At 35.1% G+C, this 15,328-nt stretch overlaps 1 protein-coding gene across 8 annotated transcripts in view; it reads left to right on the top strand.

Moving 5' to 3' along the window:
• The window catches only part of PCLO (piccolo presynaptic cytomatrix protein), a 377,354-nt gene that overhangs the window by 14,891 nt on the left and 347,135 nt on the right, over positions 1-15,328 (top strand). For all 8 annotated transcript variants that reach the window (XR_011502753.1, XM_070507399.1, XM_014843189.3 and 5 more), the window contains exon 3: positions 2,074-3,480. Coding sequence is in view for 7 of the 8 variants with exons in the window: in XM_070507399.1 (XP_070363500.1) it covers positions 2,074-3,480 (1,407 nt within the window). In the remaining variant the exon portion in view is untranslated. The remainder of the gene's footprint in view (positions 1-2,073; positions 3,481-15,328) is intronic.

Below are 15,328 nucleotides of genomic sequence, written 5' to 3'. Positions count from 1 at the left end.
ACCAATTTTCAGTCCCACCAGCAGTGTACAAGGGTTCCCTTCTCTCCATATCCTCTCCAACATTTGTTGTTTCCTGTCTCGTTAATTATAGCCATTCTGACCGGAGTGAGGTGATACCTCACTGTAGTTTTGATTTGCATTTCCCTGATAGCTAATGATGTTGACCATCTTTTCATATACCTGTTGGCCATCTGTATATCTTCTTTGGAGAAATCTCTGTTCAGATCTTTTGCCCATTTTTTAATTGGATTGTTGGGGTTTTTTTTGTTGAGCTGTATGAGTTCTTTGTATATTTTGGATATTAACCCCTTATCTGATATGTGGTTTGCAAATACCTTCTCCCAATTGTTAGGTTGTCTTTTCGTTTTGTTGATGGTTTCCTTTGCTGTGCAGAAGCTTTTTAGTTTGATGTAGTCCTATTTGTTCATCTTTTCTTTTGTTTCCCTTGCCCGGTCAGACATGGGACTTGAAAATATGCTGCTCAGCCCAATGTCATAGAGCGTACTGCCTGTGTTTTCTTCTAGAAGTTTCATGGTTTCGGGTCTTACATTCAAGTCTTTAATCCATTTTGAGTTGACTTTTGTTCATGGTGTAAGGGAATGGTCTACTTTCGTTCTTTTGCATGTGGCTGTCCAGTTTTCCCAACACCATTTATTGAAGAGACTCTCCTCTCTCCATTGTATGCTCTTGGCTCCCTTGTCGAATATTAGCTGTCCATAGATGTGTGGGTTTATTTCTGGGCTCTCGATTCTGTTCCATTGATCTGTGCGTCTGTTTTTGTGCCAATACCATGCTGTTTTGGTTACTATGGCTTTGTAGTATATTTTGAAATCAGGGAATGTGATACCTCCAGCTTTGTTCTTTTTTCTCAGGAATCCTTTGGCTATTCGGGGGTCTTTTGTTGTTCCGTAGACAAAGAAGTTTTTAAAAAGTTTAGGAATGATTAGTTCAGTCTCTTTTGAAAAGGAAATTGTTTGCAAATAAAAAGTATGCTGTTTGCTAGGCTAACACTTCACAGTTTTGTACTGTGGGAAACCTTTTCTTGTACCTCTGCTTTGTATATGTAGTTTTTCACTGTGTGGAATTCTATACAAAGAACCTCAGCGCTAAATTGGTAACGGTTATTTTGAGTGGAGAAGATTGGATCATGTAGAATTTGCCATTCTAAATTACTTTGGTAATATTTAAAATTTTGTGTTGTGAACATATATTATTTTGGAATTAAAAAAGGTAAATGTTAAACATAGGTACTTTTAAATTATCTTCTAGTATATAGTATCAAGTTCAACATCTCCTTTTCACAATGGATACTATATGAAAAGAGCAGATGCCCTTCCGTATATCTTATGTATATACATATCTCACCAGTCAAATAGGCATATTGCTTACTTATATTGCTCTTTACAGTATATTCATAAAATTTATAAGGAAACAATGTTTTCTCTGTTAGATCATGCTATTAGATAATTTGAAGGAAATTTTTTTTTTTATTTTCTTAGCAGAGAATTTTCTCTTTCAAACCCATCATGGTTAATAGTTTTTGTTTTCACACCTTAGATTATGTTGTCTTGGAGGGGTCAGTAATGCTCTGCTATTTTAAAAAATTAGCAGCGTGTTAGTAATTTGACAAGCATACTCTGGGTTGTATAAAAACTGTTTACCAGCTGTCACTAGAGAAAATATGTCACATAACTGATTTATGGAATCTAATATGTTATAACTCGGGTTTTTTTGATGATATATGGTTTTTTATTTCTGGGAGTAATCAAACTTTGAGTAAGTTGAAGGCAAAGAATAACAAAATTATCGTTAGAAGAAAAATACAACTCTTGATTTTTGCTTTTTATTTTCCTTAAAATATAGAATGCTTAAGTCTCTGAAGTTTATTAATTATATTTTAATGTAATTAACATTTTAATACTTTAATATAAATTAATTAAAATAATTTGATGTATATTTTATGTTTCGAATGATGAGAAACATAGTTTCAAATGGTACCATGCCTTTTTAAAAATGTTTTTGTGTTTTTACATTGTTATTATCTCAGTGACCATTCTTTTATATTATTTCTAGATAAAAGAGTGGCTCTGTTTAAACTGTCAAATGCAAAGAGCTCTAGGAGGTGATCTGGCTTCAATTCCATCATCACCCCAGCCCAAACCGAAGACTGGTCCTGCTATTCCTAAGACAGGAGTGAGCAAACCATCCCCACAGTCACAGCAGATTTCTCCAAAGAAGGATACTGCACCCAAACAGGATATCTCAAAGGCACCTGAGTCTAAAACGCCCCCACCACCAGTGAAACCGCCAGCCCTTCATGGTTCTCCCCTAGTCATGGCTAAGCAATCTCCCATGGCAGAGTCCCCATCCAAGCCAGCCCCTCCCAAAGAGCCTTCTGTCCCGTCTGAGCAGGCCAAGATCCCCATGGCTGATGATAAACCAAAGCAGCCCAAGACGGTAAAGCCAGCCATAGACACTGTGTCTTCATCGTCAACAGAAACAAAACCTGACATTCCAACCTCCAGAGTACAGTCACAGGATCAAGAAAAAACAACCCCTGCTCTAAAAACAGACTCTGCCAAACCCTCACAGAGTTTTCCACCAACAGGAGAGAAAGTCACCCCATTTGATTCTAAAGTCATACCTCGTCCTGCATCAGATTCGAAAATTATTTCACATCCTGGGCCTAGTTCAGAGGGCAAAGGTCAAAAACAGTTTGATTCAGTTCAAAAGAGGGAAGAACCCAAGAAAGCACAAACCAAAATAAGTCCTAAGCCAGATGCAAAGCTGATGCTAAAAGGGTCACCAACACCCCTGGACCCACGACCTACCACTGGCCAAACTGCCCCCACATCTCAACAGCCCCCAAAGCCTCAGGAGCAGTCGATACGTTTCAGTCTCAATCTGGGAAGTATTACTGATGCCCCTAAATCACAGCCCACAACTCCTCAAGAAACTGTGACTGGAAAACTCTTTGGGTTCGGAGCATCAATCTTCAGCCAGGCATCAAATTTAATCTCCACAGCAGGTCAGCCTGGATCTCATTTACAAAGTGGGTCAGGGGCCCCAACAAAACAAGGCCCTCCTCCTTCACAGCCACCTCCTTCTCAGGGGCCACCCAAACCCACAGATCAGGTACCACTAGCACCTGCAAAGGTTATGCCTGTGGAAAAGGAAACAAAAGCTCCAGTAGCTGAAAAATTAGAGCCCAAAGCTGAACAAGTTCCAACAGTAAAAAGAACAGAAACGGAAAAAAAGCCTCTGCCTATTAAGGATAGCAAACCTTCAACGGCTGAGCCTCAAAAAGCTGTCCTTCCCTCTAAACCAGAGAAAAATCCCAAACCAGAATCAGCCTGTCCTCTCTGCAAAACTGAACTCAACCTAGGTTCTAAGGATCCTCCTAACTTCCGCACTTGCACTGAATGCAAGAATCAAGTGTGTAACCTCTGTGGATTTAACCCGACACCACACTTGACTGAGGTAAGTGATGTTATATTACATATGGATGTGACTATATTGTGTTTATTCTGAAATATTTTGGTAGCCAAATTTCTGAGTAAAAAATACATTTCTGGTAAAGAAAATAAATCAGTATTGATATCTTAGAAGTTTCAATTACTTGCTACAGGCTTCCCTGCTTATTAAAAGTTCATGCAATTTGTACTTTTCTGGGTTAATGTACCAGGAGTAAGAAGGTGAAATAAGCTGACAACTTAAAATAACAATTATCCCAATCCTTTATGAATTAACGACCTATAGTTTTGGAGGACTATCTGATTTTCACTTATAAACACCAAATAAGGGTTGTAATTTACTGTCGCCAATATCCTGATCCTTCCGGTCTCTTTAATACATTAAAAAAAGAAGTTTGGTTGCAGATCCATAAACAAACAACATTAGATCTGTTATTTTACAAAAATTATTAAGAACTTTGTGTAAGTTAATAATGTCTACTAGAACATATTGGTTCAACTATATTATGCCTAGACTTTTTGTAATTCTATTTGAGGTACAATCTGGCATAAATATAATAGAGCGCTTCATTAAGAACTGTGGAAAGAAAAAAAAGATATCTGGATTTCAGTGACTAATGTCAAGGAAATTTATTTTTTTTCGGGGGGGGGATGACAAGAGCAGTTTTTCCACAATGTAAATGACCAAAAAGCAGATGGCAAATTTCTACCTAATACACTTATAAAAAATGAATCTATAGGCATTAGTAATGTGTTAGGACTATTAGAATATCTGGATCTTGAGAGACTGAGGGGTTAGACAACCGCTGCTGTCTATTTAGATAAGTAACAAGCTTTTTAATAAAGATTTTGTGGTTGGATTTAAAATAATTGTTTATTGCTTTTTATAAAAACAAAACTACTTAAGGATTATTTTATTCCACTCTCTTGATTTTGTAATTAATTGGAATGGAAAATTGAACAGATTTTTAGCAACTATTCAAAAGAAGCTTTAAGATTCTTGGTGGTGTTTTTGAGTTAAATTTTTTTTAAGAATAAACTGTGGACTATTTTTATTTTTTACTTTTGAAAGATGTTAGGCTGTTTTGACATAACATTATATGAAAGTATTGTCCCTATAGATTTAAGCAGATTTTATCCCCTTTAACTGTGATAAATAATGTTAACTAAGATCCATTTTAAAGGTAGGTAAAATTTGGTTTCTCTCAGCCCTTCCAGAGTTGTAACAAGTATAATTATTACTCACAGAGTTCAGGATTCAATGCAAAAGCAAAACAAAACATCTTAAATTTCTTCCATATTTTCAGAAGAGTTGTTTTTGGTTGTGTATTCTTGAAGAGGGAGTTTTATTTTCCCTTTACAATTGTATTAATTTCACAGCTTTTAAAAAGTGTACTTTTCAATGAGGAGTCTTATGGTATCAACACCATGCAGTTAGTTTAAATAGTTATCCAATGAACTGCACCACTAAAAACAAAACTATAATGTTTGCATTTAAAGTGTACTTTGTGCTCGCTAAAAAAAAGTGGCATGCGGAAGGACTATAACTTGTGTGTGCATGTGTGTACATACGTTTATGTATACATTTGGGCCATAGTGATTATTAGAATTGTCAGTGTTTGGAGATATGAAATGAGAGCCCTTGGGTAGACAGACAATAAACCTTTCAGGAAAATCTTTGATTTGTTATGTTGGTAAATTATATTTTAGAGGTAGTAATTTGGAAAGGAGATTTCTTGAATAAAGCAGAGAATTATCTAGAACATGTGTGGAATTTCAATAGTTTGAAAATATAAATGGTTTCCAGTTTTTAAATGGTTTAGGTGAAGTCTCATTTTAAATATGATCAGTGAGATTTAGGCAATCTGTCATTGTTCAGATTATTTTGCTCTGCGGTAATTTCTTTGAATTTGGAAGATCGTGTTTCAGAGGAGAAAAAAAATGGTGTCAAGAGAGTAGTGTTCTTGGCTAATCCTCATGAAGTTTTCAGGTGGCAGAAGGCCTTAATGCCCTCTGGCTCTAGGTAAAGTCGATGAGCTGACCTGGCATCAAGGGAGTGAATAAAGGTTAGTTGAGTTAATCCATGTTCAGATGGTTCTATTGTTATTACCTAAAGGACTTCAGACGACTGGCAGAAGGGCTTAGTTGAAGAGGAAGGCACATTGTGTTTGCATGTGTGTGCGTGCATACGTATACGTATATATCCAGGAAGTTGTAAATATGGTATATAGGCTTAACTCGTGGTGCTATCCCAGTGTTCATGCTACTAACCTCTCCTTGTTTCTAGCGGCTGGGAAAGCATCTTCTCCTTGATCCTTGTTTTATTTTTATGGTTCCTTCATTCTGCTTGTGATATTTTTCTGGTGATCCAGTATTTTCTGCTGGCCTGGCACTGTACTTTCATTCTAGTTTTAGAGAGCACATTCTGAAAACACTCAGACTTTATGTCTGCAATGCAAAGAAGTAGTATTCCTCAAGAAAGGATTCAACTATTTCCATTTATTTTTCTAATAAAGCATATATAAATCTCTGTTATAAACCTTTGCTTCTGCTATGCTAATCACTGTGAGGCAGGATTTCTTTTCCCTCTGGTGCCACTCTGCCCTCCCCTTTTGCTGTTCTGTTCCTCTGATGGTGAGAAGAGCTGGTCATAGTTTGTCATGGATTAGCGCCTACGACAGTATTCTCCCTTCCCTCACCCATTAATCAAATACACCTGTCTCTAAGGTCGCTTCCTGTACCTCATACACACCATCCCCCATAGCACCTGAGCAATGGCAAGGGCTGCCTGCAGGGCCCTGGGATGGAGCCACATTCAGCCTAAGCGTTGTGAATTAACGGTTTGGTGCTCAGTTTGTATAAATGGTACAATAATCTGTTGATCTCTGATAGCAAGGAACAATTCTTTTAAGCTTTGATTTCTGCCAACTCAGAGAATATTTTATCTTGGAAGGAGTTTTAAAATTGGCAGAAAGGCTTTCTGAAAGAGCTAATTTTATAGAATTTGGAAGCATGCTGAGGAAAACAGCCTAAATGGGCAATCAATTTACCTAGTGAACTTTAATCATTCTGGATCAGTTCAAATGTAAAAATGTCAAAATTGCTCCTAGTGGGTACTTATTTTATTGTTTTTACTACACTATTAGAAAGTAATATTTTACTATGAAAATAAAGCATAACTCTGTTTCCTCATGTTTCAGGAAGTCCTAGAGTCATAATTTTACTTCCTTAGTAAGATAATTATGCACGGCCTAAATCACGCAGGAATAGCGAGCATATGTTTGTCACTAGGCAACAAATGAGCCTTTTGAGCCAGTTGAGACCCAGTGGTGTAACTGAGCTCCCTTCAGATCTTTACTCTCTAGCCAGGGTGGCTTCTGCATTCTCTGCCAAATACTCAAGGAAGGCCTAGTGGGGATGTGCTGCATTTCTTAGTTTGGCAAACCACGTATCTTTCCTTTACTTTAAAGATCATTAGTTAATACTTTAAAAATCATATATCCAATACTAAGAAGCATTTAAGTACACACACACGCACACGCACGAGAAATTAAACACTGAAATAATGATTAAAAAATCAATACAAAGGTAAGAATTCTACCAATAATCATTTTCAAAAGAATTGCATAATGGAGATCCAACATTCTGTGTGAATATTTCTGACATTTATGGCAGAGAGGGACACCTGATGGCACATTTTTATTGATAAATCAGAGAATCAATGAAAGCTGATAAGTTTGTCTGTAGAAACAAAATTTTTACTTCTTAATTTTTAGGAGAAATTCAATATGATACCTTTTTATTAAATGATATTTAGTCCAAAAAATCCAGAGTTGGATTTAAAATAGAGATGTTTTTGTTGGAACAAATTTAAACAAAAAGTGTTTTCTCTATCAGTCGTTTTTTCTATGCATTTTTACATGGTTACATGGTATCCCAATCTTAACATTTGATTTTATAACATTTCCCGACATGATTAAACATGTCTTAAGTATTATTTAAAATTATTATTACTCAATTCTGTGAATGTATGTTTTTTCATACACATTCTCTTCATATTAGGGATTTAGTTTGTTTTCATTTTTTTATTATAAATAAGATGAACATTTTTGGACATAAATGTTTGTATTTTTAACTGTTTCCCAAGGAAAGCTTACTAGTACAAAAGTTACTAATTCAAAGAATAGGGACCCTGAAGTACCAAATTCTCTTTGGAGAGGTGACAGCAGTTGACATTGTCTTTCTTACTGCAGCCTCTGCGGACTTGAATAATAACATTTAAAATGGTGTTTGTTAATTTGGAAGTCTAAAATTTCCTTAGATTTGTATTTCTTTGATTGACAAAAGTTTTATTTAGATAGTAAATATAAATAGATGATTCTAATTATGATCCAGAGAAAACATTGTGCATTGTGGGAAAAGGTAAACTGATATCAATCATGTTGCTATTTTTTTTTTATGGGGCTGGTACTTAACTAGCCCTATGTGAAAGGCATTGTGCCAGGGATTTTTCTCGCAACGAGGGGGCAAGTTTTACAGCTGTTTTAGAGAGCAGGAGAATGAGTATCAGAGAGGTGTCATTATCAAGCCACAGAGGTGTAATTCAGAGGCTGAGCTGGTGCTGTTTCTCTCCCACTGTGTTTAAGTAACCTAGGGAACTGGGAAACAAATGCTGCTTGTTCTGTGCTCTCTTACCTGTAAGTTGTGTCAGTTGGTAATCACTAGGACTTTAGTACTAACAAATTTGCTAATACGTACATCAAAACCAGGTAACATTTGGGGCCCACAGGATAGTGGTGTCTGTGTTACACTGTTTAATTTAGAAGAATGGGCAGATTGAGAGGTTTCGAAGCATAGAGGCCAGCATCATTGCACCAATTTTCTTTCCAGATAATTCTTCTAACTGGTCAGCATTTATAGGTGAAAGCGTACGGCTGAATGATGAAATAATGACCCTGCCTTCATGTATAGTGAGTGCGAGGGCATAAAACATACTTGTTCCAGGGGCCGGCCTGGTGGTATAGTGGTTAAGTTTGTGTGCACTTTGTCAGTGGCAGCCCGGGGTTTGTGGGTTCAGATCCTAGGTGCAGACCTATGTGCTGCTCATTAAGCTGTCCTGCGGCGGCATCCTACGTACAAAATAGAGGAAGATTGGCACACATAGCGCAGCAACAATATTCCTCAAGCAGAAAGAGAAAGATTGGCAGCAGATATTAGCTCAGGGCTAATCTTCCTCACAAAAAACCTAAAAAAAAAAAGATACTTGTTCCAGCTGCAAGAAATGCTATTATATTTCTGCCAATGCATGCAAAGACTTTACTCCATGAAAATGGTGAACATCTAAGTGTTCAGTTGGTGATAGTGGTGGTTGTTAATTTTTGTTTCTATCAACATTTTTATATAGCCTCCTTTGTTACGTTCCCAGAAGTGGAATGCTGAACTATAGGTTATGTGTATCTTGAACTGATTTCCACAGAGTTGTATCAATTTATATTCTGACCAACGCTGCGTATGTGCTACTATTTCTCTTGAGATGTGTTGTCTGATAAGCTAGTCACTGGACAGATGTGGCTAATGAGAATTGTGGCTAGCTCAAATTAAGATTACTTTAAGTGCAAAAAACACATTGGATTTCAAAAGCTTAGTATGAAAAAATGTAAAATACCTCACTAAGAATTTTATGTTGATTACTATTGTGTTAGGCTTTTCTTCCTTAAACGTTGCTGTTAACACTGCCTTTTCATTGTGTAACTTTGCAGTTGCATGTGCAGGCCCTGTGGTATACTGCTGTGTAGATATATTTCTTTCTCTCTGTACAAGCAAAACAGGAATATTCTTATATTTGTTGCACTCTGATTATCTCTTCCAGGGCTCATTTCCTCATGTTACACAAGACAGCTGGTTCTTTTTTGCATGCTCTGCTGAGCAGATACGTGTCAGGTCTTTCATCATCAAGAGATAGACTACAGATGCCTGGCTTGGCCTGGCCTGGCCTGTGGATCAATGTTCTCAGGTCCTGCTAATCGTCAGTAAGAAATGTCTATACTGTTTACTAGTATACTGTGGCCATACCAACCGTTAGGTCAAGACATCTTTTTTTCTCTCCTGACCCCTCTAGGTCCAAATATTTCTTCTATATTTCTTTTCAGAATTCTTGGGTCTGTTTATAGTCTCCCTCTGGCTTTAGATGAAAACCATCAGTTTTTGGATCAGTTGGTACCAGAAGACTCAGCAATACAGAATATTAGAAATTGACTATATTATCTGTTCCAGTTTTCTTCCTTTCTTTTCTTGAGGGCCATTCATTTTACTTTTAAAACTCTATTCCAGTAACTTGAATTATAAAAGTACTATTTCTTATAACAATCCATAGATTAACAATCCTAAAATATCTGAAGAAGAAATGAATAGCTTCCTTTGTCCCATGCACTTCTGCTGATGATTTAGTATATATTCAGACATTTGTTTTTGCTTTTTGTTTGTTTATAATGGTTATACAAACAGTGAAATGTAAAAGGATTTGAGATTTTTTTTAAGTTTTATGGACTAGTTATGTTTTTAAAAATAACACTTATTTTGAAATCAACATTTAATCTTACTATACATATTTTCTTTGATTTCTTTTTTTCACAAAACTTCATACATGGGGCATTCTTTCAAATGAAAACTCATTGACTTATTCTATTTATGAGATAAATAGCTGTGCAGTATCTGAATACTGATATATATTCTCCTCTTGAAAACTGAGAAATTGAGAGTATTTCTAGCTCCTGTTACTGTAGAAACAACACTGCAGTAAAACATCTCTCTCTCTATTTTTCCATTGTATTTTGATATGTTAGATAATTTCCTTGAAATCAATGTTCAAGGTTAAGGCAAATTGGATTTAAGAAAACTTTCATATTACTTTGTTTGAAAACGGTGGTAATTATAGTCCAGCCAACAAACTATGAGTGTCTCTACTTTCCTACATTGACTAGCTCATATTTATAAATTTCAAGAGTCATAAATTGTATTGTTGCATACTTTTAAATTTCCCCGCTTATTTTGAGAGTAAACATGTGTTTATCAGCATCATGAGTTATCAACCATTTATATTTTTCCTTTTTTTTAAAATTTCCCATTTATACCCATTGACCATTTTTTTGGTAAAAGAGATCTCTGTGTTTTTCTTCTAATATTTTAGAGAATTTAATTCCTTGTCAAGCTATCTTAATTATTTTCCATGTTGATCACTTGTCTTTAATTTTTTTAATGAAATTTTTTCCATACATGAGGTTTCTAAAAAATTTTTTTATGAAATCAAATCTTTTAATTTTTCCTTATGATTACTTACTTTGCTAAAGAAGGCTTTTTCACATTTATTTTAGAAATAGCCTTCTGCATTTACTCCTAAACATCTCTAGTTTTATTTTTTTACTTCAGATCACTTATTTAGTTGTAATTCTTTTTTTTTCTTTTTGGTTTTTTGGTATGGTGTGAGGTGGAGTCTAATTTTATATATTTAAAATTCATAGCCACTTGCCTCCACATCATTTAATAAGTAATTCATCCTTCTCAATCTGGTTTTTAGTCCATCCTTTATCATGTAATAAATTTCTGTTAAAACGCAGTTTACTTTTCTAGATTCTTTAATTTGTACTCTTAGTTATATGTCTAGTTTACAATGTCAGTACCTTACTATTTTTATTAGCCTAGTTTTAATATTTAAAGGTATTGAATATCCATGAAAACCTTAGCAAAAGAGTCTAGTAATAGGGTGTTGTCCAGCCCAGAATTTGACTTTACCCTACTTATAAGCTAATAAATTAACTTCTTACTGTTTTATAGATGCTAATAGTAGACATGAGACTCTTGGATCAGAGACAAAGAACTTGATTACTCACACCACAGCAGGCAGCATAATTATCAGCATATTTCCATGAGTTCCCATTGCTCCCACTCTCCTGGGGGTCAGATGATACGGGCCTAGATTGATGCTGTACATGCAGAGGGTTTGAGTTGCGGATGAGGCACACTGAACTTGTGGAATCCACCTCTTTTATAGCAAGCAATAGCTAGTCTGTTGTTTGTCACAGAGGAAGGCATTACCTCATCCCTTAAGGTTGCCCACTGCACACAGAAGCCTGGGAAATGGCCAGGGTGAAGAACAGCCAGGGTCTTCCATTGTTGGCATACCCTGTAAGACATGTAGGAGAAGGAGAGACCTATTGAGGATTGTCTTGCCTAAGAGGTATTAAAAATCTAGTGGATTTTAAGTGTAAAATATTATGAACTCCTCCTTCAAATGTTGTTAAATCTAGAGACCAAGTATAGAAAACAGATAAAAGTGAAAATGTGCTGGTTAAGGTCAACTTCAGCCACTTGACTGAGAGCTGGAAGCTTTCATGGAGCTTCCATGAATGGAGGTACCATTTGGTAACCTCTCTTACTCTTGGCCCTGCCACTGATCCAACTACATGAAACTCCTATGAAAAAGGACTACTTATCAAACCTCTGCTTTAAAGATGAAGAAAATTAGGGTCAGGGAATTGAAATGAAATGCTTAAGATTGGGGCCAGATATTGATTGCTGCAGTACTAAATAAAAATACCCTTTTCATTGTTTGTTTTCTACATCTCCTTTTAAAAATTCCTTCCTTTACTTAAACTTGTGAACAAAAGAAATGAGAAAAACTTGTCAAACAACTCAGTCCTATAATCAGATAAGCAATGCTCCAGCAGAAATACTTGCCTTATAATTTAGTGTATATTAACATTTTCTTGCCTTATTTTGTGTGGGTTACATAATCCCACATATTAATATAATGTTAATATGATTTGAAAATAAGTTCAATGGCATTTCCACTACACAGACAGATTTGTGGGCAGGACTCTGAGATTTCTCTTTCATTAAATTATAGAAATCTACCTAATCAGCTGGCAAAATCATGTTTCTGGTCTAAATATGACAGTCTATACTACTGATAATGTAACTTACATGGTAGTTTTATACAACTTATTATAGATCTATCTTACTGTAGGAGAAAAAAATAATAATAGATATTCATATAAATAATTGAAACAATCTGTTTTGCTTTAATATTTCTTAACATTGGACAATTATATGTATGTATATATATTTGCAAATACAATGTGTGTGTGTGTGTGTGTGTGCATGGATATATGTATATTTTAGATCTAAAAATAGAAATTTCCCTAGGAATAAATTAGCACTTAAAATACCACAGTGTTTAATTTTGGGGGATAGCATACACAGTGCTGTGCATTAACATGTAAACCTGTGAGTGAAATCTGCCTTGTCAATTTTAAAAAGGTGTACTATCAGGTAGAAATATAATAAACAGGAGAAATAAAAGAATGTCTTACACGTGGAATTAACCATTGGGATAAAAATAACCTCAGATATCTATGTGTTTAATCCCTAGACTTGGACTTAAGTACTTTCTACTTCTCTTTTGGATTTTCTAAAATTTTATGAGAAAATGTGTTTATGGACAGTTAGATGTGAGAAGACACGTCATTTTAATTTACCAGTTTGGGAAAGCACAGAAAGAAGGGATGTTCATTTAAAGCATTTTCCGATTTTTTTTAATACTATAATAAGATTAACAGCTAAAAAATATCATAGGTATATGATGGTTGTGAGTTTATCTTAATTGTTTTAGATCCTGAAATGAGATTTGTGTTCACTTAGATTACCTTTTAGAATTATTATATGTTTTTCACCCAGTTTCAGTTTATCTCACTATTTCATAACTTTATAAGTACAATGATTTTTTCAACATGCCATGTATTGTCACTATTCTTATCATCTCAAAGCGCCATCACAAGCAGTTTTCTTTTGCATCTGCTGAAAATAGAACCTCTCCACCTTAGCCACACTTCCAAAGGAAGGCTAATTAAATCACTCAGTAAACAATACATCTTTTCATTGTGTAAATTGTCTGCAAGAATGCCCATTAATTTCTTTGATATTTACTCAGCTTTCGTGAAACTCTGTAGACTTCTGACATCTATTTTATGTCATGTGTTTATTCTTCCTTTCTTGTTTCATTTATCAACATACTGTAATAGCGGAGTGACTACCGCAAACAAACCACTCCCTGCTTAAAAAAAAACACATTCATACAGAAGTAATTATGTAAGTATTGTCTAAATATACAAAACCTTTAATAATAATAGACTTAAAAGACTTAAATAGATAGAAGTGAATAGTGTCAGCTGAGCCATGCAAAACAAAAGATTGACTGTGTTTCGTGACTTTTATAAAAAGAATCATCCTCTATTTAAAAACTTTTCTCACTTATGAGGATTCTAAGCCACCTAGAGTCAGTTTTCTCATGGCATTGTAGTACAGTATGAAGACATATGCTAATTGATGGACCCAATACAATCTGATAATACACTGTCTGAATAATCTAGGACGGTTTTTTTAGATGTATTTTATTAAAGTGTGGTCCCACAAGATGCTATACTGAAAACATGTTCCTTGGTCAAAAAGTGAATTTAGGGAAATAGTGTGTAGAGTGAAATGCATACTTTATGTTAATAGCATTAAAATTGTAGTTAGAAATGGTTTGAATCTTAGTTGGTCCTATATTGGCAGCAAGAATTTTTAACGCCCTCCTAAAAAAATCTTACATACTAATATGTGTCTCTGCATATGTTCTTAAAGTATGAAAGGATTAGAAAGATCAGCTTTTTTTTACATGAAAAAATATGAACTCCCTATTTTAGATTATTTGCTTAAATATTACTTCAATGAGGCCTACTTTCACCCTTGAGTTAATGAACAAAGCCTGTGTAATCAAGCCATATATGTTTAAAAATAGAAACAAAACATATTATGGAAATTAATACTATAACCTGCCTCCAACCTCCCATAATGCAAAGTTTTCTTACCCTGCTCTCATTTCCTTTTGTCCCTGGCTCTTATTATCTTGTAATATAATAGTTAATTTACTAATTTATTATTTTTTTTTTAATTTATCATCTCTACCTCTCTAGAATGCAAGCTCCGTGAGTGCCAGCCACTTGGCCTACAGTAGACTCACAAAATCTTTGTCGAATGAATGAATTAATCTCATGTAGTTATTACAGATATAGTATCTGAATAAGGTAATCTGGAATATTGGTTCAGAGTGCTAATAGGTCCACCTCATATCTGGTTAGCTGCAAATATTTTTAGCAACTTTCCTACCTCACCTTTTCCCATTATACCTCCTTTCAAAAGGTGAAAAGAAGACACATTTACCACGTATATTGAAAAACTTTCTCCAAATAAAGTCTCATTATAAAATTGGGGCCATAGTGGATAACGTATCTTCTGTTACTGCTGAAGGAAAAATGAATGAAACTAAACTTCAAGGAGAAGAGACAACAGTTTTGGTGAATCAGATAGTGTAGCAGAGTAGTCAAGATGGCACCTATGCCACCTTTTAGTGGCTTGGTTTCTTCACGTATAAAATGCATGTGATGATAAGAGGACCTACCTCCTGGAGCTGTTATAATGATTAGAAAGAGTAAAGCTTTAAGGACAGTTCGTGGCACTTGGTAAAGCTCAATAAATGATAGTTTTTGCTAGATCTAGAAGGCATACGGTATCAAGATACACCTTTTGCTAAACAGACAAGATAAAAATGATTCTTTTCTAAGTGAATTTTCACTTCTAAGAGTAGTTAAGCTGCTTAATAAACTGTGCTTTGGTGTTAAATGGCAAGTGTGGGCCTTTACCCCAAGCTTGAAAGATTATTTTATATAATGTGGTAAAAAGTAATGGGCCCTGACTAAAATGAAAACACATACATTGCTATGTTCTTTTATTTGTGATGTCAACAGTTCTTCTATTTTTAC

This window comes from Equus asinus, chromosome 1 (assembly GCF_041296235.1).
Source record: "Equus asinus isolate D_3611 breed Donkey chromosome 1, EquAss-T2T_v2, whole genome shotgun sequence".
In the NCBI taxonomy this organism is placed as follows: Eukaryota; Metazoa; Chordata; class Mammalia; order Perissodactyla; family Equidae; genus Equus; species Equus asinus.
This window is presented reverse-complemented; position numbering and strand designations above follow the sequence as displayed.